The 27,397-nt window shown below is 41.6% G+C and overlaps 1 protein-coding gene across 1 annotated transcript; it reads right to left on the bottom strand.

Moving 5' to 3' along the window:
• Nucleotides 1-2,012: 2,012 nt before the first annotated feature.
• Nucleotides 2,013-16,763, bottom strand: SKA1 (spindle and kinetochore associated complex subunit 1). The gene is made up of 7 exons (XM_046025251.1): nucleotides 16,631-16,763; nucleotides 15,886-15,984; nucleotides 12,579-12,703; nucleotides 10,937-11,034; nucleotides 7,719-7,856; nucleotides 4,405-4,574; nucleotides 2,013-3,611 (listed from the first exon to the last, which is right to left on the bottom strand). The coding sequence occupies exons 2-7, from the start codon at nucleotides 15,971-15,973 to the stop codon at nucleotides 3,463-3,465; spliced, it is 768 nt and encodes a 255-aa protein (XP_045881207.1). The 5' UTR covers nucleotides 15,974-15,984; nucleotides 16,631-16,763; the 3' UTR covers nucleotides 2,013-3,462.
• Between the last annotated feature and the right edge of the window lie 10,634 nt (nucleotides 16,764-27,397).

Below are 27,397 nucleotides of genomic sequence, written 5' to 3'. Positions count from 1 at the left end.
TATTAGTCCGAATTTGCACTACAGTTGTTAAAAAGAAAAGGCAGCGAGTGGGCTCATAATAATTAAGTTAAATCTGCATTAGAAATGGAAATCTGGGGCACCTGGGTGGCTTAGTTAAGTGTCTGCCTTCAGTTCCAGTCATGATCCCAGGGTCCTGGGATTGAGCCCTCAGTCGGGCTCCTGGCTCAGCGGGGAGTTTGCTTCTCCCTCTGCCTCTTTGCCCTGCTCATGCTCGCTCTCTTTCTTTGCCTCAAATGAATAAATTAGAAAATCTTAAAAAAAAAAAAAAAAAGAAAAAGAAATGAAAGTCTATCCCCATTGATCACCTGTAGAGGGTGTTCCCTGCCCAATATTTGAAAACAGGGTTAATTAAAGTAACACATTTTTCAAATACCAAGCTTACACACATATATCATTTCTCCACATTTAAGATGCCAAATACATCGCTTTGTGTGCAAACATAACAATATTTACATCCAGCATAATTCAAGAAACTCATGTCTTCAGACACATGAAAAAATGCTCATCACTAGTCATCAGGGAAATGCAAATCAAAACTACAATGAGTCCACTTCTCCTTCTCCCTCTGCCTGCTTCTCCCCCCAACCTTGTGTTCTCGCTCTCTTAAATAAAAAATCTTTTTAAAAAAGGTTTTATTGGAGAGAGCATGCACTAGTGGGGGGAGGGGTAGAAGAAGAGAGAGAATCTGAAGCAGACTCCCCACTGAGCAGGGAGCCCAAAGCAGAGCCTGATCCCATAACCCTGAGATCATGACCTGAGCCAAAATCAAGTCGGTTACTCGAACAACTGAGCCACTCAGGTGGCTCAGGTTTCATGGTTTATATTTGATTAGGCTCTTAAGCCTTTTTAAAAGCTAGAACATGATCCCCCCCAATTTTTTTTCCCATTTTTTTTTCTGTTATTGAACCTTCAAAGAACAGATGAAAGACTTTACACATAAAAATCAGTATCTCAGGGGTGCCTGGGTGGCTCAGTGGATTAAGCCTCTTCCTTCGGCTCAGGTCATGATCTCGGGGTCCTAGGATCGAGTCCCGCATCAAGCTCTCTGCTCGGCAGGGAGCGTGCTTCCCTTCCTCTCTCTGCTTGCCTCTCTGCCTACTTGTGATCTCTGTCAAGTAAATAAATAAAATCTTTAAAAAAAAAAATTAGTGTTTCAAGTCTAGAAGCCTGAGCAAGGCTCTGGGTGTCTGCATCCAGCCCTCTTCCTCCCAGGCCCGCAGGCTGGTAGGACAAGGAGGTGTGAAGCCAGGCCTCAGGCTTAGTGGCACCCAGCTGGTGACAGCCAGCCGGAATCCGTCCCTGCCAGGCCTGGGGACCTGCAGCAGAGAGCTGCGGCAGAAGGGGCAGTTCTCCCAAAATTATGGAGCAAGCCATGCCGTGGGGGTCATGGACTGCTGAGGAAGGGGGCTTAAGGCTGCCAGCTACTGCAGAGAAGCTGGAGAGCGAAGGGCGAGGGGTACACCTGAGGGCAGAGCCCCAGGACCTCGAGATGCATCCATAGATCTTTAAAGGTGTCATTTACAAAAATGAGGAAGTAGAACAACCCTGTTATTGGCTTGAAAATGTAGTTCAAGTAACAGAGATTAGTTCTTTTTTTTTTTTTTTCCTGAAGATTTTATTTATCAGGAAGCCTGATGCGGGGCTCGATCCCAGAACCCTGGGATCGTGACCTGAGCCGACGGCAGACGCCCAATGACTGAGCCACTCAGGCATCCCAAGAGATTAGTTCTTGTTTGAAAATTAATGTCTTTATTATTCTTTGATGAATACAAGTCTACCAATGAACGCCCAAAGTAATGTATGCCCAAATTATGTGCTAATGATTAAAATAGAGGCTAATTGTTTTCCTCAGTATCCATTCTACAAGAGTTAGACACATTTATGGACAGTTATTCACTATGAGTTTCAAGAATATTTCAAGCAGATAAAATGGTCTTTTATAGAAAATAACAATATATAGAGAAAAATCAACTAAGACTTAAAGAATAATACCATTATTTTTATTTAAAGCAAGACATGAAAGATTAAACACATCTGCATTTAAATTAGGGAGGAAGAAAGGATGACAGTAAGTAGTGCCCATAATATACTCTGTGGTCCTCACAGGGACAGTATTAACCAGGCCACCAGGCCTAAATGATTTTTCACTCGGCTACAAGGATCCATCTACCCAGCAGACGGCACAGAGACTGAGAGAGTTAACTTTATGTGTCACCCGGACTGGCCACAGGGTGCCCACACTAAACCTTGTTTCTGGATGCCTCTGCGAGGGCGCTTCCAGAAGGGATTAGCATTTCAATCTATGGACTCAATAGACTGCCCTCTCCAGTGTGTGTGGGCATCATCCAGTCTGTGCACGACCTGAATACAAGAAAAGGTGGAAGGAGGAATTCACTTCTTTTTTCCACCTCACTGCTTGAGCCACATCTCATTTTCTCTGCTTCTCAGGCCTTGGGACTCAGGACTGAATTACACACAAGCTCCAGCTGGCAGACGGCAGATCGAGGGACTTCTCAACCAATTTGTCATAATCTCTCTCTCTCTCCATATATCTATCTCCTATTGGTTCTGTATCTCTGGAGAACACTGACTAAAACACACATAGCCAGTCTCCATAAGTGCATGAGAAACATCCTAAATTCTTGCAACCCAAACACCCATTTTCCACAATCGTCAAACCACTTACATGTTATTTTATCACCTTTTTCATCTCAGTATATTTTTGTTGAAATTTCATTATAGGTTGATGTTTATGGATTCGGTCTATACCAAATGCATTTCAGGTAAGCTGTTCCCTAACAACACATGGGAAAGCAGAATCATCACATGGAGGGGGGCTGCCTATAAATCCAACTTTTGCCTGTAGACTGAAATGCCATTGACAGAATTTTGACATTAACAACCTTTAATTCTAAAGAGCCTGGGTATCACCGAAGCACCTGGGTGGCTTAGTTGGTTAAGTGTCTGACTCTTGGTCTCAGCTCAGGTCTTGATCTCAGAGTTGTGAGTTCAAGCCTTGTGCTGAGTTCCATGCTGGGTGTGGAGCCTACTTAAAAAAAAAAAAAAAGAGAGAGAAAGCAAGCCTGGGTACCTTTGACCTTATCTTCTTGAACTTTTTCTTCCATTATCACACGTGTATCTATCTTACTGAGGTCTACAGCACTGTCACTAAACACAAAATTAACCATGAATATTTTTTAGTTCCATTATATGCCTAGCACAGAGGTTCGTTCATCTGGTAGGGGGTTAAATACGTTCTGAAAGAAAGTGAATTTTAAAACATATATGCTTTACTTACTAAAAAATTTTGTTTTTATAGGAAGCTAGAAAAGAAAATGAAAAAGCCAGAGAAAGAAATCATTTATAAAGAAATTACATATAAGGAAACCATGGGAGTGGCCTCCACCCCTTATTTGGGCAGATCAGAAGATCACACGGGCTTCAGGTTATGATGTATCGGGTAAGGCCGCCCCCGCGGACCTCTGAGAGCCGCCGGCAGTGTCGTAAGATATTCAGTATCACGTGAAACCGCTTGTCAGCTTTCAAAGCTGTGAACTCCTTTATGTCAGCTTCCACTATGAAATAATGACCTGAGAAGAAAGATATTAGTTCTACTTTTCGTAAGGACAACTTTCAGGATGAGATCCGAAGGCATTGCATTGTGAACATGAATAAGATGGATCATTTTTACTATCATTAGGCACCCAAAGTTGAGAACAGGTATCCTCGCTGAAATTATCAGTATTCTCCCAACTGAAGTTGCGTGATGTTTAGCGAAGCATTCTAGAAATGTAGCCCTGCTTATTGTATTACTAGCTGTCTGCTGGTATCTTCTGAACAACTGACTTTTCAAGAGGAAATATGGGATAGTGGTTAAGAGAATGAAACCCCCGGCAACTCTGTCCCTTAACTGGCTGACCTCAGACAAGAACGGGACGCTCTCTCTGCCTCATCTGCAAAATGGGGGTAACCGCACGTAGCTCGTAAGAATGTGAAGACTAGAGCTCTCAGTACACTATCTGGCACATGGTAAGTGTTTTCATTACGACTCCAATTCTGAAAACACTGGGTAGAGCTTTATAATAGACTCTAAAGCAGTCTCCGCCTCGGAACTGGACACCTGGAGCTAGATATTTCTTTCTGTGGCAGCTGTCTTGTACACTGCACTCAACTGTGCTTTTAGTCTCTGGACGCCAGTGGCAGCCCAGCCCTAGCTGTAACAACCCGAATTATCTCCAGCGATGGAGAAAACTCGCCCTACTGGGAAAACCACTCCTGGTGGGGAACTACCTCTCTAGATTCAGAATTTTCTAGAATTCACCTTGCTTCTCACGATTTAGTTGCACTCCAAACATGCACACATATATATGCTATCATTTTTACCTTTGGTATCTTTTGTTTCTTCGTCAATAAATCTGTGGTAGAGATTTCTGGCCACGGAACTCATGGACTTTTTGGGTTGATGTAGGATCTTGTATTTACTAACCACCGCCTTATTGATTTCTTTAATAACATCATTAATTTGACAATATGTTAAGCGAGATTTCATGTACCTGCAAATAAGTATGTGATTAATTTTTAAAAGAACCATTATACAAAACTATTCTTTCTTTGAAAAGTGTTTATGTATGATGACTTTATACAGAAGCAAAGCTATTAGAACTCTTCATAAAAATACATACATATGTATAGGCACTTGGGTGGCTCACTTGGTTGAGTGTCCAACTCTTGGTTTCAGCTCCGGTCATTATCTCAGGGTCGTGAGATGGAGCCCAGTGTCCAGCTCCACGTTTAGCATGGAGTCTCCTGTAGATTTTTTATCTCTCTTTCCCCTTGACCCCAGCCCCCACCAACATAAATAAATATTTTTTAAAAATGTATATCAACTTCTAAATAAACTAGACATATCTCAATAGCTGAAAAATTAAATAGAAACAGAGAGTATTGGTTGCTTAACTTCTCTATATCTGGATATATTTATCTCCATTCTCTGCCTACAGACTTAATACTATAATTTAAAAAATGGTCTGAAATACTACAATTTAAAACAGGGTCTCTTGTGGTTAACCAGCAAGTTTATTTAAACATCTTTAAATGTTTAAATTTAACATTTAATGTTTAACATTAAATTTAACATTAATGTTTAAATTAACATAAGCAAGGGAAAGAAAAACTTAAATATTAAGTAAAGGGATACCTGGGTGGTTTAGTTGTTAAGTATCTGCCTTTGGCTAGGGTCACGATCCCAGCGCCCTGGGATCGAGCCCTGCATCGGGCTCCCTGGTCAGCTGGAAGCCTGCTCCTCCCTCTCCCTCTGCCCTTGCTTGTGTTCCCTCTCTTTCTATCAAATAAATAAATAAAATCTTTAAAAATATATATAAATAGGGGCACCTGGGTGGCTCAGTGGATTAAAGCCTCTGCTTTCAGCTCAAGTCATGATCCCAGGGTCCTGAGATCGAGCCCCACATCAGGCTCTCAGCTCAGCGGGGAGCTTGCTAACCTCTCTCTCTGCCTGCTGCTCTGCCTACTTGTGATTTCTCTCTCTGTGTCAAATAAATAAATAAAATCTTTAAAAAAAATTGAATACCATATCAAACAGAATTTTCATGAAAATAGAGCTATCATAAAATAAAATGACGGGGGCACCTGGATGGCTCAGTGGGTTAAAGCCTCTGCCTTCGGCTCAGGTCATGATCCCAGAGTCCTGGGATCGAGCTCCGCATCGGGCTCTCTGCTCTGCAGGCAGCCTGCTTCCTCCTCTCTCTCTGCCTGCCTCTCTGCCTACTTGTGATCAATAAAATAAATAAATAAAATAAAATAAATAAATAAAATCTTAAAAAAAATAAATAAGTATTTACTTTAAATAAATAAATAAATAAAATGACTGACAAAAAAAAAGATTAAAGAGCAAGGTCAGTCTCATTTTAATGAAATATAACACAACTAATAAATCCAAGTTTACAATAATAGTTAACAATGGCAAAATGCTCATAATAAAAGAAAAGCAAGTAAACTCTATTAACAGTATAACTACATTATTGTAAGGACAATCAGAAACAACCTATTATACATGTGAAATTAATAAAATCTGAAAGGAAATACTCCATCCTGTCTGGGTGGTAGAATGGCAGATAACCATTGGGGAGGGGAAGCGAACCATAAGAGACTATGGACTCTGAAAAACAACCTGAGGGTTTTGAAGGGTCAGGGGTGGGAGGTTGGGGCAACCTGAGGGTTTTGAAGGGTCAGGGGTGGGAGGTTGGGGGAACAGGTGGTGGGTAATGGGGAGGGCACGTTTTGCATGGAGCACTGGGTGTTGTGCAAAAAGAATGAATACTGTTACGCTGAAAAAATAAATAAAATGAGAAAAAAATTTAAAAAAAAAAAAAAGAATGGCAGATAAGTTTTTTCTGACAACATTTTCTAACAAGCTGTTATTTGAAAAATGAAAACATAATACGATATGCAACAATATAAAGCCAAGAAGTTAAGCAAAGCCCTGGAATGATGAGAGTTTAAAAACATGAGTTTCCAGGGGTGCCTGGGTGGCTCAGTGAGTTAAAGCCTCTGCCTTTGGCTCAGGTCATGATCCCAGGGTCCTGGGATCGAGCCCCGCATCGGGCTCTCTACTCGGTGGGGAGCCTGCTTCCCCCTCTCTCTCTGCCAGCCTCTCTGCCTACTTGTGATCTCTGTCTGTCAAATAAATAAATAAAATATTAAAAAAAAGCAAACCAAAACAAAAAACCATGAGTTTCCAGGGGCACCTGGGTGGCTCAGTCAGTAAAGCACGTGACTCTTGATTTCAGCTCAGGTCATGATTTCAGGGTCATGAGATTAAGCCCTACATGGGGCTCTGCACTCAGTGGGGAGTCTGGTTCTTTCTCTCCTCCCCCCTCTAAAATAAATAAATAAATCTTTAAACAAACAAACAAGAGTTTCCATCGTGGGCTCTCTATTACTGTCTTCTGTAAAGAGCAAAGCAGACCTCCTTCCAGGGAAGGAATCTTGTCTTACTCACCCCTGCACTGTTCTCAGTGACCCACAGCCCGGAATAAAACACAGACTCAAACGTATGTGTGGCATAAGTTGAGGAACAAATGGAAACCAAACACACACAACATTTGCCATTCTAATTCTCAAACCTATACAGCACACGTTCCTTAAAATTATACCAAAACTGAGGCTACTTTTATTGTATTTTTTTAAGATTTTGTTTGTTTATTTGAGAGAGGGAGTGCAAGAGAGCACAAGTGGGAAGAGGGAGAGGGACAAGCAGACTTGAAGCTGAGTGTGGAGTCTAACGCAGGGTCTGATCTCACAACCCTGAGATCATGACCTGAGCCGAAAACAAGAGATAGACACTTAACCTACTGAGCCACCCAGACACCCCAAAACAGCTACTTTTAAAATGTAACTGGATAAATCTGGATCACAAAAGGGTCCTGGAGAGGACTCAGCAATACCCTGACCCATCTCTAGATCTTGCTCTGAAGAGCTCTAGACCAAATAAAAACCATGATTTTAAGCATCTTCAACTAAAGATTTCCTACATTTTCATTGTCTGAGGTAAGACTATTTGAGAAAAGATCAATATTTGAACACAGCACGCTGTGAATATAATCAGGCTTTAGGAGGTAAACAATCATGTACGTTGACCTAAAGAGTTGAATGTTCAAAATTTTGTCTTAAATACTTACGCTGGGATGCCATTAAATTCATCAGAAGTTATAAACGGCATTTCTTTTATACTTCTTTGTTCTTTTGGGGGCTTCTTTGTGACTGCGGTTTCCTCAACTTTGACTGGTTCCTCAGGGTCAAGATCTGAGACATTAGCACTGCAAACAGAGATGCACAGAGGTAACAGGCGATCATCAGAATTTCGCAGGATACTAGGAATTTTCCCAGCTGAAAGCAATCCATTAACAAATACAAGATTCATCCTGTTGTAATTGTATAGCCCCAAATTTTTTTTTAAAGATTTTATTCATTTATTTGACAGACAGAGATCACAAGTAGGCAGAGAGGCAGGCAGAGAGTGAGGAGGAAGCAGGCTCCCCGCCGAGCAGAGAGCCCAACACGGGGCTCGATCCCAGGACCCTGGGATCATGACCTGAGCCAAAGGCAGAGGTCCAACCCACTGAGCCACCCAGGTGCCCCTAGCCAAAATTTTCTTGCTGTCCCTTCTCCTATTGTTCATGAAGTTCTGAATAGTGAAGAGCACACTGAAAAAAGAAGTCCCCAAATCTTCAGTAATAGAATTATATTTACACACCCAAAACATGGGTGTATGCTGTACCTAGGCTAAACATCTTCATCAGTTATCCCACTGGCTTCTCAAAGTCAATACATGTCAAGTCGAATTTATCTTAACCTCTAAACAGCTTCTCTTCCTGACTCTGTAATTCTGAACATAGAAACATTAATCTTCTTATACTTCTATTTTTCTAGTTTATCCCACTGGTTGCTAGTATCAATCTCTGCCTGTTGCAGATTCATTTCAGTTGCCAGCAATGAGCATGGAACTCTTGGATTCAGTCCTACCCAATTTTTAGAGTCAGTGAGAAGCCTAATATAGCTCCTACCCCACTAGCTAAGAATATAGAAATAGGCTGTAGCTTCTGGGTGATTTAGCTGCCAGGGAAGGAACAGACCCTTGTTGGCAGCAGCAAGTGAAGCCATGCTGGCTCGACTACTCCATAAAGAAATGGGAGACAGGAGACAGAGTAGATCCAACCCAAGAGCAAGTGAAGGGAAGCCCAGAAACACAGGAAGGTGAGACCCCAAGATGACAGCTGAGCACCAGACATGAGGCAACCAGGCCCGGCTGAGGCGCCATGACTGCAGATGGACACATACTGTAGATTGTCAAGATGAAGATGGCCAATGCTATGGTACCATCAACCTTCCATGAGTGTTAACATGAGACTTCATGGTGAGCCTGGCTGCTCTTGGCTGTACTTGCTTGTCTTCATCAGATGCTAAGGAAGTTCCTGATTTTTTTCCTTCATGCTCTGCTGTGACTGTCAGCTGAAAAGAACCATTTCAAGCTACGGAAAGGTTCTGCTTTGACCATGGCTGAAAGCTGAAACTAAGCCACAGTGAGGTCAGGAGAAGAAAATTCCTCCTATTCCCCAAGCCACATTCCTGCTGGATGTCTGATGTCCAGCCCATGGCACAATCCTGGCAGATGTCCTGCGATCACCTCTGCTCCTAGCTTTCATTCATGACCTCGCCCACCATTTTCTCTTCTTGCAGGGAAACTGCAGGGGAGCCTGACCATGCCAGGCACTCCGTGGAGCTTATCTTTTTCTAGAGAACTTCAACCATCCGCAGTAATGTGGCTCATCTCCCACATGGCAAGGCTCGTGCCTTCCTTTCAGTTTTTCAAATTTAAGCAGCATCATGTTTATAGAAACACATAAGCAAGAGTATGATTATCACAAACAGCAGGATGGCTACCTCTTTGATAAAGGAAAGGTCTGCAGGAGAAGAAGGGTTGCGAGGTACAGGTAATATCCTATCTCTTAATCTGAATGGTAGATACACCGATGTTTATTTAATTCTTCTTCAATTTGCACAAATGATGGTTGGTCAATTTCTGGACATTTATGATACATTTCAGAGTTAAAATTTTTTATATTACGCATGGAATGTTTTTACACCCTTGGAACCCCCTTTTAGAAATGTAACTTTGGTGGCAGACACCTGCAGAGGGGGAGCAGCGGAACCACGGAAGGACAAAACACAGGGGCTCTCAAATCACAAGGACACATGACGATGGGAGACTGCACTCAGAGCCGGCCAATGAGAACAGAAGGGAGGGCTGGGACAGACAAAACCCCCCAGAGGCAGTGTGCATGGCTGAGGGCTACAGAGAGAAAGACAGGCGGAAGGTACCCAGCTCCTGTCCAGCGGATGGGAGGAAGGCAGCAGACGTGACGGGCTGGTAACAAGGAGCTCGTCGGTTTGGCCTCAGACATGCAGAGCTGGAGGGAACAGCTCATGTGCTAGGCTCCTGGCAAGCAGCAGAGGTCACGTCAAGGCTGGAGTTGGGACATTTGAGAGCACTGACTATGGTGGAAGGAAAGCACGAGCCAAACACAGTTTTAGGAGACGCCGGTAATTCAAAGGAGGGCGGAGAAACGGGAGGCAGCCAAGTCGGAGGTGCGGGATGACAGCGGAGCACTGGGGCAGAGCAGCACACGGCGTCTCAGAGACAAAGGGCCAGCGAGACACAATCTGGAAAGAAGGATCGGGCTGCAGGGGAATTTCTGGGTCAGCTTCCTAAGTGTGGGGACACTAAGGGACAGGCGGAGGGGCAAACACATACTGGTGAGGGACACACAGGCCACACTAGCTGGGGGGTGGGGGAGGGAAGCAAAGCTGAGTTTTGTTCCTTTGGCTGTTTTTAAGATGGGATGTTTATTAAGCTTATTTTTGCCCTAAGACTGTGGTTCTCAAGGATCAGGGGAGAGTCTGTCCCCCAGAGGACACATGGCAATGTGAGGAGACATTTTTTCATTGTCACAGCTGGGCATGGGTGGTGGGTGGGGGCGTGCCCCTGACATGTAGTTGGTAGACGGAGATCAGGCATGCTACTGAACCTCCTCACTGTCCTCACAACAAAGAATCATCTGGCTTAAGATGGCCGAGGCTGACAAACTCTGGTCTGAGGTAAAGAAACGAGACAAAGTGGGAAAAGAGAGCCTCGTGGACACTCGCCCGTGGGAAAGAGGCACAACGATTTCCACGGAGGCAGCAGGATAACTATTTCTAGGGTAATACTCTTTCTAGGGTAAATGTCAAGAAAACTAATAAACACTAACAAAACCACAAGTCCATAAGAACGCGAAGAGTTGAGGTGTTTAAAAGTTTGATAAATGCAGATAGCAAGAATAATTAGAAATATACTTACAAGTTCTGGCTTACTGTTACTTGAGGCAAATGGGGAGGAATGTTTTCTTTGAGATGCTCCACGTCTTTATAATCCTCTTCAAGGGATTCACAGAGTTCCTAAAATTAAAAAAAAAAAAAAAAAAAAAATGCCCCCAAGTAAGTGTCTGTCCCACCTGTGTGTGTTTTAAGACATTGTAAAGAGCACAATCACAACCACAATCACAATGACTGGGAGTGTCCAGAACACAGAGGAGGTGGGAAAGCACTGACGGCAGCAATATTTTTTTAAAAACCCTCTGGTTTCCAGAGCTGGTTTCGGATGGCAATACAGTAGCTTTCTCTACTGGTTTTCAAAAACAACTGTTATAATCACATTACAACAGGGAGAGTTGACATGTCACCTTGGAAAGCAACTAAAAAATGCATGAAGGATTTACGTTTGTCATTCTGGTAATTTGCTTTTGTTGACTTAACAAACACTCCCCGGTGTTTTCTGTACAGCAGCGCCAGGAGGATGGTGCGTGGCTGGAGCACACGTCCCAGACGCTCCTCAGAACGACCAGCATTGCTGACACCCACATACTCGGGCTTAATGGAAATTTCCACTGGATTATGATTGCTTTGCTTTTGTTTTGTCTTTACCTTTCACTAGAACTTGAGGCTATGAACTCATGCAAATTTAATAAGAAAAATACTCGACATCTTTAGACTACTGTCTTCTGATTCTCAGTCGTAAGATGAACAAAAATTCTAAATAGCCTTCAATTCTGAACGTAACATTTCTAGGCCCACACTTAACTCTGGGCACTCCTGGATAGGTTAGAACTGAAATCAATATTGGCTTCTGTTTTGAATTTATAGGACATCTTTCTTTCTGAGAGCTGAATGATATTCATAGCCACTAATTTCATTTCAACAGTAGTAGGATTCATGCCCATTCCTATAGTGGAAAAATGGATTATTTTAAATGGAAAGAAATTAAGGATTATAAGGGTGAAAGGGACCATAGAGGCCACCTCGTTCAATCTCAGGGAACACACCAACAGCGCCAACAGCACGAGGTAACTATGTACAGGTTGTGTATTTTCCCAGAAGTACACAAGCACTTTCATTAGCTTAGTCAGTTAGAAAGCTTATTTAAAACAAAATGGGGTGTGAATGAGACTCAAACTTTTCTGTACTTGAGAATCCTTATATTACGCTTTATAGAATAGAGAAATGCAGAATAGAAGGGACCTAAGAAGTAGTTCAGTATGACCCATTATTTTCCAAATGCCGACCACAAGGCCAAAGAGGTAAAAGGGTTTTCTCAGGGTGGCAGAGGGTGCTGAGGGCAGCCAGGGCGAGAATCTGCATCTCCTCACCCCAGGCTAGGTGTTCCTTCCACATCACTCTATCAGATCATTTGTTTAAATTAATGCTACCAAGATTTATTTAGGAAATCTTCCTATTCAGTACAGTTCAATTTCACTGGCTACCAGCATAAAGAAACAAACACCTGAGGAGCTCTGGAGTCCTTTATACTAAGAAGATACAGTGTACACCATTAATAATAATTTACAGCTAAGAACATTTGGAATGTAAAGAATCCTTCAGAATTCCCTGGTGATTAGGGGGTTTGTATTTATAGCCCTTTCATTTCTTCATTGGAAAAACATTACCTTGAGTGAATGGTTGGTTTGTTCTTGATACTGAATCTCCAATTCCAATTTATTTAGAAGTTCATTTACTACAATGATCTCATCTCCTATTTTATCTAATGTGGTCCTCAAGGCAGGTTCCTGACCTATTAGTAGACAAAGAGATAATGAAAAAATCAAGTATACAGAACAGTATTAGCACACTGTATTCTTCTCAATCGTACCCAATTAAACTCTTGGGCCAGAGCTTTACCTTAGAGAGACAATTGGGGGAGGAGAAAGGACTACTGTTTCAGGTTCTAGAACTTGTCTCCATGGATAATCTTTTTTTTTTTTTAAAGATTTTATTTATTTATTTGATAGACAGAGATCACAAGTAGGCAGAGAGGCAGGCAGAGAGAGAAGAAGGGAAGCAGGCTCCCTGCTGAGCAGAGAGCCGGATGAAGGGCTCGATCCCAGGACCCTGAGTTCATGACCTGAGCTGAAGGCAGAGACTTTAACCCACTGAGCCACCCAGGCACCCCTAAGACCTCATTTCTAAGTAATATGGTAGCGAAGGAAGGGAGAGGTAAGTACAAAGTGTCCCCTGAGTCTCTTGATTTTGGCAAAGTCCTCCACTATAATAAAACACCTAGAAATGTTGGATTTAAAAAAAACACACAAAAAACCCTTCTACATGCATAGTTGAGCTTCATGAGAATAAGATAAATCTCCAATGGCTTCAGCATGCAGACAGACCCACAGACAGGCAATATGGGGGAGCTGATGCTACCGCAGCCCCAACTGGGTATGCAGAGGAAAGCTGGAGAGAGGAGTTTACCAGTCATATTTGGTGTTAATGGGGTCAAGAACCAAGGTTTTGATAACTCAAGGCACAGGGTGCTAGAAGTGAGAATCCCAAGGGAGACTTATTCATGGGGTAAACCTGCAGTGAAATTGCACTCCTCAAAATTCTATCACTGGCCAGGTTAGAGAAGCTTGTGTTTTGGACTGGCTCTCAAGGGTATGTGGAAGATGGGGAAGAGTTTCTCTTTATAATTCGTAGTAGTGGCTTGGGACGCACTTGGGTTTGAGATTCATATTAAGCTGAGAAAGTAACATAAAAGTCACAGGCTAGTCATAAGCCTAGAGTGTTTGACAGAAACAAACATCAGGCGTTTATAAAGTAGCATGCTTTCATACACCCAATGCCCCCTCCAGCACCCCTCGCTAGTTCCACATATTTGAGGATGGGAAAAACAGAGCCTCCTCCTCCCTAGAAATTAAAGTAGTAATAAAAAAATTCTTTTTATGAGATCAAAATCACAAAAGAAAAACTATCCTCATAATCAAGTATTTCCCTCTTTACTTCTAATAACCAACAAAACGTATATAAGTAAAGACACTATTAGGGAGATGGGGAAAGAAATAAAGAAAAGCACAACTTGACCATATCTGTAGATTCTGGAGGCTGTAGAGTGAAATGGCCAGAAGGTCCAAGACCTAAAGTCAGAGACACCAGCACCTACCTCAAGGTTACTGTGAAGATAAGCAACAACATATATGTAAGATGGGTTGAACATCTGCCTGCAATCTAGTAAAACACTCAGTAAATGCTAACTACTATTCCTCATCCACATGACAAGCAATATATAATTCTTATCTAATAGGGCAATGTTAATTGCATTTGACAGTAGCTTCATAACGACTAAAAGAAATTAGTAAGTAAGTAAGAGTACAGATGTCTCTATCGAGATTAACTTCAGGGAGTTAAATAACTAGTTTGGACACACCTGCATTTCAAATAACTTTTAGTCACCTCATTTTAGGGCCCTGTCTACTGATTTAGTAACTTACTGCAGCTAGAGTGGCAAACAGATAAGGGCAAATAGAGTGAGCTCTATTAAATGAGCTACGGAGGGGAACCTGGGTGGCTCAGTGGGTTAAGCATCTGCCTTCAGCTCAGGTTATGATCTCAGGGTCCTGGGATCAAGTCCCACATTGGGCTCTCTGCTCAGCAGGGAGCCTGCTTCCCCCACCTCTACCTGCCTCTCTGCCTACTTGTGATCACTGTCAAATAAATAAAATCTTTAAAAATAAATACATAAATAGATAAATAAGCTATGGAACCAAATAGGCAAATCATTCTCCCCACATACAAATGATAGTTAGTGTGTAGTGATCTAATAGGTCACATTACTTTGGCAAACCTCATGCTTTGGTGGGGTCATTTGAATTCAAGGTTTAGTTGTTTTAGAGGTCTCTAAATTTTATCTCTTTATCCTACAGTAATCATGCCCCCTAGAAAGAGAAGCTAAACAAGACATTAAAAATCTAGATGTCTTTTTTGGGTTACTCAATACAGGTGGCACAGAAGTAGAAAGAATACTAGACTGGGAATCAGGATACAAAACAGTAGTTCCAACTGACCACCATGAGCTAGGGAGCTCGGCAAGTGACTTGACTTCTGAGAGTCATGTGTGAAAGGAGAGAGCTGGAGGAGATGAACCCACAGTCCCCTCAGCTTGCACTTTCTACAGAGAAAGTAAGCCATAAATTGTCTAATGGGTGATGTTCCTTTACTGAAGGTTCTCGACAAGAAATGAAGAATACGAAAGTCCCTAGGACATGTATAATTCAAAAGGGCATTTCAACATTATAATTTCATATTTTAAAAAATGTCTTAAGTTACCAATTCATAGTACAATCTACAGTGAAGTTCACTACAATTTTCCCAGCAAATAGAATTCTGCCTATAAATAAATCTCAAGCTCTTCTAATATAGACTCAGGAGCTCACAATTTTTGTAAACAGTATTTTCCCAGACTTGACAAGGATCACCCATTTCTTTGCACTGTCATTGCCTCATCCTCTTTCAGCACTTCTCAATATTCTGGAAGATGGTTACAACCTCCAAGCTTCTGGACATTAAAAAACTGGACATTTTCAATCAGTTGTTTCCTAGTCATATATAAAGATCAGCTTCCTGCAAAGCAAGCTGCTAGATGGATAATGGGCTCTTTTTACCCCTGTGGGTCTTTTCCACTTTTATTTTTATCCCTTACCTGTCAGTAGCTCTAGCTTTACCACCACAAATGCCAGATAACCTTCAAATCTTCCTATTTTGTCTTGTGTATCTCAGAAAAACACAAGCCTTTAAGTCTAATTAATATTCAGGTCATTGTTCAATATAACTTACATTTTAGTACTTTGCTATATTCAAACTATTAATGCTGGAGCGTTTCAAAAAACCACTACTTGAAAGTTAAAATTACCTTTCACTTAACCAAAGTGGAACAATAATTAAAATGCATTTTACATCTACATCAGTGGAATCTATTCTACTTACCACAGTTTCTTAGTGACAGAGTTCTTTTAATATTGCTAATCTTTTCATTAATATGAGAGCATAATTTTTCCAGATCTGAGGAGGCCATCCTTTAAGCCTCTGAAGAAAAAATAAAGAAATAAACATTTACAAAAACAGAAAGGACAAGTTTCTGTTTACTTTCAAAATCCAATACTGGCATTTACCAGTATTGATCCAGAAATGTGATCCAGTAAGTGGACCACAGATGTGATCCAGTAAATCATATCTTGAAAGTGCAAAAACTCAATTTCTTCCAATTCTACAAAATTTAGTTTTTAACTAGAGTCCAATATTGACTTGTCTTTGAGCCTTCTGTAATCAACGCATCCCAAACCAAGGTACAGGGGACTTAGGGGGACAAATGCACGACTTATATATAAAGACAACTCTGAAATTTTCTTTAAAAATGTAACGTACACATGAATTAAAAAGAAAGCACACAGTAAGGGCAAAGACACGAGTCCAAGTGAGCATTTCTCCCAGACTGCCGGGGACTGGAGTTTTACGGTTTGGAGCTGATACAGAGGCAGAGGGAGGGGAAGGAAAGGAGTCAGTTATTCATTCCGAGGGTAGGGCAGATCTAAAGCATCCACTCCAGCCAACCGAGCGGTGGGGAGACGAGCGCAGTCCCTCTGCTCGGCCTAGCGGCCCCGCGCCCCCATTCTGCCCAAACAATGCGTTCCGCCGGCCTCCGAGGGCAGGAACCCCAACTTCAAATTCCAACCTGCCGCGGATCCGGGAGCAAAGCGCCACTCGCTACGGGATCGCCAGCCGCTGAGTTGTACGCGATACGCGTACAGGGGATCGCCGTACGCGACTCCCGGAGCGAAATTCAAAGTGCCCGCCTGGCCCCCGCGCCGCGCAGGCGCACCTCGGCGCTCCCGGAACACTGGCTGCTTGAGTTCCGGCACCCTCAGGGGCCACAGCGGGGCAGGAGGCAAAAAGGCGGGGCGGGGCCACAGCGGGGCCGGGCAAAAGGCGGGGCTGAGGAGGAATTGCTGTGCAAGACTGCCGGAGCCCAGAGCTCCTCCCAGTCGAGGCGGTCTTGGATGATCCCAGTCACTGGTCCAGTCTCGGCTGCAGGCCGGCCGGGGGCCGCGCGCTCCGGGAATCAAATGCTGAGCTCTAACAGTAGGTGTCCGGGCTGGTGGCAACATTAGAATCACCAGGGACAGCTTTTACAAATTCCAGTGCCTACGCTGGACCCCAAGCCTACGCTGGACCCCAAGTCTTTGAAATCAGGCACCCTGGAAGTGGGATCCACGTCCTAATATTCTAAAAACTACCCCAGAAAATTCCAAAAATCCCTCCAGTTTGTGAACTTAAAGACAGGGACCTTCTCTTCCTAGAGTTTACTGCCTCTGTAAGGGCAAATACAAATTTAAACTAAGAAAAAGGGTTAATTCTCCCTGTTGGGGAAAAAAAAGAAAGAAAGAAAGCATCCCCAAGCTGGTGTGGCAACTCCACAGTCATCAACTATCCAGATTCCTTCTTTCTTTTGACGACACCATCCATAGCATCATGCATTCTAGCCTTGGGGTTTCCTGTGATGCAAGATGACCCCCAGTTCCTTCCTCAGATCTTGGTCTATGGCAGCAGAAAAAGAAGAGGCAAGGGTAACTGACTCACTTACCAGCTAGGCCACCATCTTTAAAAAGTTTTTTCCGAAGCCACACCCAGTGGCTTCTCTCTGCTTTCCACGGGTCATTCACATCTGCAAAGGAGACTAAAAGAAAAAAAAATCATTAAAATTTTTTTTATTTAGACAGTTACATTGCATCCTCAACCATGTAGGAGTTCTGTTTGTAAGGAAGAAGGAGAGCATAGGTTCTGGGTAGCCAAATAGCGTACTTGGCTGTTTCTACTTATTACTTGAAAATTTTCTGGGAAATTTCAAACTTAAGTTAAAATAGGAAAGTGGACCCCATGCTCAACCCATCACCCCAGCTTCAACCATTATTAACTTACCTCAAATCGTATTTCCTCTGTACCTCCTTTCCTCTCACCCTTTTCCTACTGGAAATTTTTTTTTTCCTGCTGGAATATTTTGAAACAAATTTCAGATATTGTATCTTTCCATCCAAAAACATTTATATGCTTATCTCCAGAAGATAGAAACTCTTTAAAAATGACCATGTTAGCATTACCACACACAAGTATTTTAACAATTATTTCTGAATAACAAATATCCAGCCAATGTTCAGTTTCCCCTGATTGTATCATTGTTTATTTTTAAAATTATTGGTTTGATTTAGAATCCAAATAAGAGTTACACATGATTTGGTTGATACATGTTCAATGTTTCTTTTAATTTTGACACACCTACTTGTCTAAAGCTAAAGTCCTTTAACAGAAAAAAGCCTTGCATTTTGGACTAAATGTGAGGCTTCAAATGTCAGTATCTAAGAAAAATAACACAACAACGCAAATGCACCCTGTAGCATCAAGCACAAACATTTTCAGATTCTTTCCCATGAGAAAATAAACAGGAAGACCAAGAGCATAAAGGCACTGAATACAAGGGGGGGGAGAATGTGGGGGGGGGGGTGAGCAATTAGATTGCACTGCCTGATTCATATTTCTTCCCAGTATAGGATTATTTATCAGGATTTCAAGTTCAATGGCAGAAACTCAATCCAAACTGACTTAAGCAAGGAAAAAAGACTTTCTTTGGCGTATAAAACTGTAAAGTGTGCATACATATGTGTCTACAGTTATAGCTGGACCCAGGAACTCAAACATCCTATTAAAGAACCGTCTCCATCTCTCAGTTCTACATTCCTCTGTGTTGATTCCATTTTCAGGCAGGCTTTTCCCTATGGTGACTGCTGGTACTTCTAGACTTATACTCTAATAGGTTAGCAGTTCTTGCTTTCCCAACAGATATAGCAAAAGCCCCAGGATTTCACCTCATTGTCCTAATTTGGGTCATCTCCCCAGTCTTAAACTAATCAGCCTGTTTTAGGGGGGTGGAATGGTCTGATTGGCTAGACATTCAGGAGCTGGAAGTTAGGATAATCCTACCCTAAACATGGGATCCAAGAGTAGGAAGAAGTGGTTTCTGAAACATTATTTTATGGGGAAGGAGGAGGAAGTTGGGAAGGGTCGTTTTGACCCAAAGTTTGCTGGAGAAGAGCAAGAGTTCAGAGTGATGATGATTTCTCATTGGCTGAGTTGCAGAGGTAGTTAATTTCTCCTAGGAGATACTATGTACGTCTTTCTCTGCTGGGGCTTATAATTAACCATTCTTTCTTGTTGGTGATTCTTCTGTTGAGGTCTATAATTGACAATTCTTCCTGTAACAGACATAGAATGGTAAGACTTCCCCCTCTAACCACCTGATTTCACCTTAGAGAGGTTTCTCTTTATTAATATTTGAAAGAGCAAGATATAAGAAATTGCTGGACTGGTCCTGGCAAGAAATATAATCAAGAGTTAAAGCAATGTGAACTCTAGTCTCCAGGGAAAAATAATCAGGAAACTTTTATTGGGTACTTCATCTAATTCAGGCGTTTTACACATATTACCCTGTTTAATCTTTATAATAAACTTATGAATACTTAAAATTATGACCTGTCCTTTTCAGATGAGCAACTGGGGCTTATAATTAAGTAACTTCCCCAAGTCAGTATCTTAGTGCCTGTCCTCTTTCCCATGATGCTCTGTGGCCTCTCTAGTGCAAGGGGTCAGTCACTTGCTCCTATGTTTTATGTTTCTGAACCTAAAGACTTCCATCATTGTTTAATTCCCTCATGTGATGTATATTACCACATGAACAATTATAGATTCTTTATGAATTCTAAACTTCTGATACCCAACAGACTTTGACAAAATACTTTTACTTCCTTTCTGTCTTTTTCTTGCAGCAAGGGGTCAAGTTTAATTTCTGGATGTCCCTAAGTCAGAACAATTAAGGTCCTCATTGTAGGACAAAGATGAAAAATCTCTTTAAGCCCTAGGACTCTGCATTTCTGGGAAGCTTAGGAAATATTTAATCCCCTGGTTTTGACAGTGGATAGTGATCAATAAGTTTGGGGGCAGTTTTATAGCTGTCCTTTCAGAAGAGGGAAGGTCTATTGTAATAGATGGGATACAATCTGAGATGCATCACTGATCACGAATAGGTCTGACCCTTTGGGAAGTAATAACATTCAAGGCAAGATTGTGTTTTTACATTTCCTACTAAACTACCCTCCTTTAATTTTTTTTGAAGCCATTTTCCAAGTGGCAACATTAAAATCCAAGGCATATACTCATAATACAGTTCTCACAGGGACCATTTCTCACTTCTCATTATCTCTCATGGCACCTGAGGTGACTCATCCCAGAAAATCAAACTCCTCACTTGTCCAATGTTTCATACCCTAAAATGATTTATACATCTGGTGGCATTTTTTTTGTTGTTGTTGATTGGTTGGTTGAGGTTTTCTTTTTTGAAACTTGAGAGAAGAGGAAAAAGAAAACTTCTTAACTTCCCCCTTAGTCTTTATCTGTTGGGTCCATTATCAAAGGAAAGAGACTGAGACAAAGTGAAAGTTATGCAAAGCCTTATTCTATGCCAAGCATTGGAAGTTAGACTGACCGGCCAGGGCCGCCTCCGAAGAGAGCGACCCCCCTTTGGTCTTACAGGCTAGTTTTTTAGGGCACAACCGCAGACCTCTACATATGTGGGTTTTGGCTGATTGGATGTCTCCTACCTGTGTGTTTTAGTAATGGTTACCCAGAACCGATACAACAAAATGGCCTTGTTTTAGGTATGTGTTTTAGCAACAGTTACCTGGAACTGGTATCAGTAACTGCTGAGGCATTTATTAAACAACAAAATGGCTACCTAGGCAACATGGAGTCACTATGGCTAAGTAGGCCCAGGCAGGACCTAGGGGTTTAACAGGTTTTCATGTGGAATTGGCCCCAACATTATCCAGTGTGTACTTTTTTTAGTGTTATTGTTAAAGCCCCAATTTCTGGGCCACCATGGTGTCTTTAACAAAGTCCCAGAGGCATGTAGTATGATTAGAGGTAGAGAAGGAAAGACACAAGTATGAAAACTACTCTGTGTGTGTCTCTCTCTCCCTCTCTGATGTCTAGAATTCTACCCATTCTTGAGATAGAGGAAAATGGAAAAGAAAAAAAAAAACAGGAAACCTTTAGGTAGTCCCAGCTCAGTCATTAACTGGCTCTGTGAACTTGAGAAGTAGATGACTTCTGAGATCTTGTCCAGCTCAAAGCATTTGGGTTTTTTCCTTCTGAAAATTATTTCCCTCTTCCTGTGACCTGCTTTTAAATATAAACATGACTAAGTGGAGAGTAATGGACTTAAAAAAAAAAATTAACATATAATGTATTATTAGCCCCAGGGGTACAGGTCTGTGAATCGCCAGGTTTACACATCACAGCACTCACCATAGCATACCTTCCCCAATGTCCATAACCCAAGCACCCTCTCCCTACCCCCTTTCCCCCGGCAACCCTCAGTTTATTTTGTGAGATTAAGAGTCTCTTATGGTTTCTCTGAGTAATGGCCTTTTAAGTTAAAAGGGGGGGATTAAGACCATCCCACAGATTTTCCTTTCCCTACTTCTTAACAAAAGTCCCCCAAATAAGTTTTTATTTTTTTAAATCCTCTCCCAAAAAAATCACTAATAATTGGCAACAACCAGAGATAATGTAAGGTAATAAACTTCAAAACCTGATGTCAAGGAGGGAAGCAGAAGACTTTGGAGCACAGAGGAGAAGTAGAGGATGGCTTGGCGCCTGAACACACCATCACCCTGAAATCTTATTGAAGAACCTATATATCTCTGAGTTGAAGGAAATCTGAAGGTTACCGATTGCGGGATACTCTTTCTTTCCCCCCCTATTCTTGGTCATCGCTTTCCCTCTGAGTCTAATTTCCCATTGGGAAAGGACCCAAAGTTGAGAGTATTCCTCAAAGGGGTGGATTATTACTTGAAATTGTGAAAAGCAGAACAATGGTTCAGTGCATTTAACAATGAAAATGAAAAAAAGGGGGAGAATCAAGGAAGGAAGAAACCATGCAGAGATTGATAAAGAAAATGACCTACAAGAATACATATTTAAATAAATAGCAAGAGGGGTGCCTGGGTGGTGAAGTCTGTTATGGATCTGACTCTTGGTTTCGGCTCAGGTCCTAATCTTAGTGTCCTAGGATCAGCCCCAGGGTGGGTGCCTTGCTGGGCCAGAGAGTCTGCAGAACTTTCTCTCTCACTCTCTCTCTGCCCCTCCCTCCACTCTCTCTTTCTCAAATAAACAAATCTTTAAAAAAAAATAGCAAGAAATTTTGTATCTATATGAACTGTCTATATACTAATTAAAAATAAGACCTCATCAAGAACAGAGTAAACAGAAACAAAAGAAACAAAACAGAGAACATTAGACTTAAAAATATAAATTGAGGGGCACCTGGGTGGCTCAGTGGGTTAAAGCCTCTGCCTTTGGCTCAGGTCATGATCCCAGGGTCCTGGGATTGAGCCCCGCATCGGGCTCTCTGCTCAGCAGAGAGCCTGCTTCCTCCTCTCTCTCTCTCTGCCTGCCTCTCTGCCTACTTGTGATCTCTGTCTGTCAAATGAATAAATAAAATATTTTTTAAAAGTTTAAAAAATATATAAATTGAAGGTTCAAACACCACCATACACTAAATTACAAATAGCAAGGAATAGAAGAGACACCTCTGACAATTAAGAGAAAAGCTTAAGATGATCACAGTACATGCAGTTGAAGAAAAGGAAATTGAAGAAACACAGAGAAGCCCACAGAAACAGAAGATAGAAAAGATCCAACATGAGGATAATTTGTGTCCTACATGCAAAGTGTCCCCAAAATGGGCAGAAGATTTATTTTTTTCTAAAGATTTTATTTATTTATTTGAAAGAGAGAAAGCGAGCAAGCACAAGCGGGGTGAGGGGCAGAGGGAGAAGCAGATTCCCGGATGAGCAGGGAGCCCAATGTAGGGCTCCTGGGACTCCATCCGGGGACTCTGGAATCATGACCTGAGCCAAAGGCAGATGCTTAATTGACTGAACCACCTGGGTGCCCCGGGGCCAGAAGATTTAATAAAGATGGTCTCCCCACCCACAAAAAAGAGTCTTTAGATGGAGAAGCACTCTGCATTATTAAGGGACACTGGACAGCTATAAATATCCAAGTTAAGTTAACCCACTTTAAGGATAAAGAAAGAATACTTTAAGCATTCAGGTAAAAACCAAACTGACTACAAGAAAGAAAAAAAAATCAGGCTGGCTAGCTCTGGCAATGGCACAGTAACATTTTCCCCCATATTTTTATTTTGAAAAATTTCAAACATAAATAAAAATGGGAAAAGTCTGGAGCGCCTGGGTGGCTCAGTGGGTTAAGCCACTGCCTTGGGCTCAGGTTGTGGTCTCAGGGTTCTGGGATCAAGCCCTGAAATGGACTCTCTGCTCAGCAGAGAGCCTGTTTCCCCCTCTCTCTCTGCCTGCCTCTGCCTACTTATGATCTCTCTCTGTCAAATAAATAAATAAAATCTTTTTTAAAAAATGGAAAAAGTCGAACAGCAAAGACTCATACACCCTTCACTTAAATTCTTCAATTTAAACATTTTGCAATTTTGTCCTTGCTATATATCTGTATGTGTATAGTGGTGGTTTTAAAACTCCATAAATATTATAATATATTGCGAATTCTAGGGAGACCACTTTTTTAAAAATTTATTTATTTTACAGACAGAGATCACAAGTAGGCAGAGAGGCTGGCAGAGAGAGAGAGGAAGGGAAGCAGGCTCCCTGCTGAGCAGAGAGCCCGATGTGGGGCTCAATCCCAGGACCCTGAGATCATGACCTGAGCCGAAGGCAGAGGCTTAACCCACTGAGCCACCCAGGCGCCCCGGGAGACCACTTTTTAAAAAAGAAGTATAATTGTTTATTAATAAAAATGCTCAACTAAACCCAGGGAAAGTAGTAAAAGAAGCTTCTAACAACAAATAGAAAATATTTACAAACATGGCTGATATTAATACTCCTACATCAATAATCACTTTAAATGTGAATGGGTCTAATTACACTAATTAAAAGACAGAGATTGTCAGAGTGGATTAAAAAAATAAGACCCAACCATATGTTATCAACAGGAAAACTACTTTCTTTTTTAAGATTTTATTTATTTACTTGACAGAGAGAGAGTACACACCTATACGCAAGCACAAGCAGGCAGGGCAACAGGCAGAGGGAGAGGGAGAAATAGGCTCCCTGCTGAGCAGAGAACCTGACATGGGGGCTTGATCCCAGGACCCTGAGATCATGACCTGGGCTGAAGGCAGATGTTTAACCAACTGAGCCACCCAGGTGCCCCAGGAAAACCATTTCAAATACACAGAATCTGACAGATTAAAAGTAAAGGTATAGAGAAAGTTATACAATGGTAACACTGATCAAAAACAAAACAAAACAAAAGTACTTATATTCATTTTGGACAAAGTTGATTTCAGAACAAGGAAAATTATCAGGGATGAAGAGACACTACGTAATAATAGAGGGGTCATTCTCCAAGAAGATATACAATCTTAAACATGCATACACCTAAAAACAGAGCAATAAAGTATGTGAGGCAAAAAACTGATAGAAATAAAAGAAAACTAGACAAATCCACTATTATACTTGGAGATTCTAACATCACCATCAATAACGAATAGACCAAGCAGGAAAAAAAATCATTAAGGATTTAGTTTAATTGAACAACACTATCAATTTGATCTAATTGATATTTATGGAATATTCTGTCAAACAAAAGCAGAATACACATTCTTTTCAAGCTTGCATAGACCATTCATTGTGACAGGACACATTCTGGGCTAAAAAGTACACCTTAACAAATCTGAAAGACTAGAAATAATACACAGTATGTTTTTAGACTACAGTGGAATTGAATTCTTTAAAGTCATATCTCCAAATACAGTCACATTGTTGGGTTAGGACTTCAGTGTATCAATTTTATTTTATTTATTTATTTTTCTAAAGAGATTTTATTTATTTGACAGAGAGCACAAGCAGGCAGAGCAGCAGAGAGAGAGGAAGGGAAGCAGGTTCCCCACTGAGCAGAGAGCCAGACGTGGGGCTTGATTCCAGGACCCTGGGATCACGACCTGGGCCGAAGGCAGAGGCTTTAACCCACCAAGCAACCCAGATGCCCCCAACGTATCAATTTTATAAGGACACAATTCACTATCATATACACACACATTTTCTACTATGAGAGGTTAACATTTAATGTCTCTGGCTTCTAGAGTCTGGCATTTTAATGAGACAGACTGTGTATATGTAATAAAAGAATAAGGTGAGAAGTCCAGCTGCCTACTGAAGGGAAGGGACAAGGACACAAATGAAAAACTTTCTATGTTTTCTATAATAATAATAATAATATCTTTCTAGCTCACATATTCCATAAGATGTCTGCTGCATTTGGGGGTATAAAATGTTCAACCCACACAAAAACAAGGTATGAATAACCTCTTGAATCCTGATGGGCTGTGGCTAAGCTGACCTCAAGAGAGACTCAGCTGACTGGAAATTGGAGCACTGTTTTCTACTAAAAGAAAAGGGAGAAGAGATGTGTGACTAGAGCAGCTCTATAGTACAAAAGCTCTCCAGTGTTTCACAGAGATGGTATGTTAGTATTTTCTGCCATATGCTTAGTTCACACAAAGGAAAGAGTAAACACATTATATTATTCAATATCTTGGCAAAAATAAGATGGGGAAACTGGATAATTTGAGGAGAATGTAATAAAAGGGACTACTTAAAATATGTGGTAGGGGGGTGTCTGGGTAGCTCAGTGGGTTGAGGCCTCTACCTTTGGCTCAGGTCATGATCCCAGGGTCCCGGCATCGAGCCCCGCATCAGGCTCTCTGCTCAGCAGGGAGCCTGCTACCCACCCCCCTCTCTCTGCCTGCCTCTCTGCCTACTTGTGATCCCTCTCTCTTCTGTTAAATAAATAAAATCTTTAAAAAAATAAAAATAAAAAAATATGTGGTAGAGTTTTCAGATGGTAACATCTCATGGCATGGTTCCCTGGGGTTTATAACTTAGGAAACAGTAATTATCCCTAAGCATGAAGATGGACAGTCCCATGAATTTGGGGGGGCAGCTCTAAGGAAGTGACCACTTGTCAGGAGCCATGGTCTCTGGTTGGGTTCAGAGCACCCCTATCAGGAACTCAGCAGGAAGGAAGCTAGGAGAATAACCATCTCCCTGCATTCTCCTCCCACCTATGGGTCTTCTGCTGATAACCCCAACTCCCACTGGCTGGACCCATCCCGAGGCCAGGAAGCAAAGGAAAATCTTGAAGCAGTCCACATGGGTCAGGCTCCCTCAGTCCAGGACTGGGTAGAAAATCATGGAAAGGGGATCTGGAAAGGAAGACAATCAACACATGAACTTGGATTACAGCATTCACATATTGGCATACTTTGTGAATTTAGTAAAATATTTTTTTGAGAACAGACATCAATATTTTACATATAAATATTTGAGATCAGGTTTTATACATTACAAAACTCTTTTCTTTGACAGAGACTTTACCCAAAGAATTTTAAACACGAAAAGATATTGTTGTATTGGTATTTACAAACGGTGCAGTTTGTGATTCTTGAGGTAGAGAGGAGCAATGCTTGCTAAATTTTCCAGAATCAATTAACTGCAGATACACCTGCTAATCAGATCTCTAATAATGGGTCACAGGAAAGCTAGAAAAGACCATTTATATAGATGTGTTCATTTTGCTGAACATGTTCTAATCTTCTAGAACCAAGGTGTTTTTCTTGCTTTCCTTCTGCAAGTTCTTCTCCTTAAGGGAAACTCAGCAATAAAATGAATACTCAGTTAGAATTTCATTTTATTAACTGTCATTATGACGTACAAATCTATAGAATGAGGTGATTTCCATGTCTTAGAAAATCTCTATCTGCCTAGATAGGACCAAACAGGATATGTTTCTAAATCTTGTGTAAGCTTTATATAAAGCTAAATTGATAACAATTTATGTATTTCCAAGATGCTTATAAGATTTTAGAGGTTTACATCAAAGATTTATCAGACCTCGTTAGAACACTCCCAGCCCTCCAAATCCTCCAAATTAACTTCCCAGATAACCTAGGAAATGATTGAATTACATCAGAAATCTCTCACATGATGTTAAGTTACTATTACAGCAGAGGGGACAAACCCAAGCCCAGTAGATTGACCCTCCCAGGTTGCTGTTGATGGTTGAGAGAAACTGAGGCCACCCAGAAGGAGTCTGAGTTGCTGATGAACTCCCCAGAGCCTACTGCACTCACAGGGAACAGCACAATCGTGCCAGCCCAGGTGTGTCCACACCACAATGGCACCTAAAGCAGCAAAGCTCGATCCTGCCCGAGTCCACAGCTTAGCGATTACACGCACATCCTGCAGCTGAGTGGTTCAACTCTTCCCTAATCACACCCCAGTGAAGCTGCTCCACT

This window comes from Meles meles, chromosome 12 (assembly GCF_922984935.1).
Source record: "Meles meles chromosome 12, mMelMel3.1 paternal haplotype, whole genome shotgun sequence".
NCBI classification, from domain to species: Eukaryota; Metazoa; Chordata; class Mammalia; order Carnivora; family Mustelidae; genus Meles; species Meles meles.
This window is presented reverse-complemented; position numbering and strand designations above follow the sequence as displayed.

Excerpts from the sequence above, each read along its gene's own strand:
- SKA1 (XM_046025251.1), bottom strand. The coding sequence starts at position 15,973 with ATGGCCTCCTCAGATCTGGAAAAATTATGCTCTCATATTAATGAAAAG. Across the intron at positions 7,857-10,936 it reads GTAACAGTAAGCCAGAACTT|TGCTAATGTCTCAGATCTTG; the intron begins GTAAGTATATTT and ends CTCTGTTTGCAG. Across the intron at positions 4,575-7,718 it reads GAATTTAATGGCATCCCAGC|GTACATGAAATCTCGCTTAA; the intron begins GTAAGTATTTAA and ends ACTTATTTGCAG.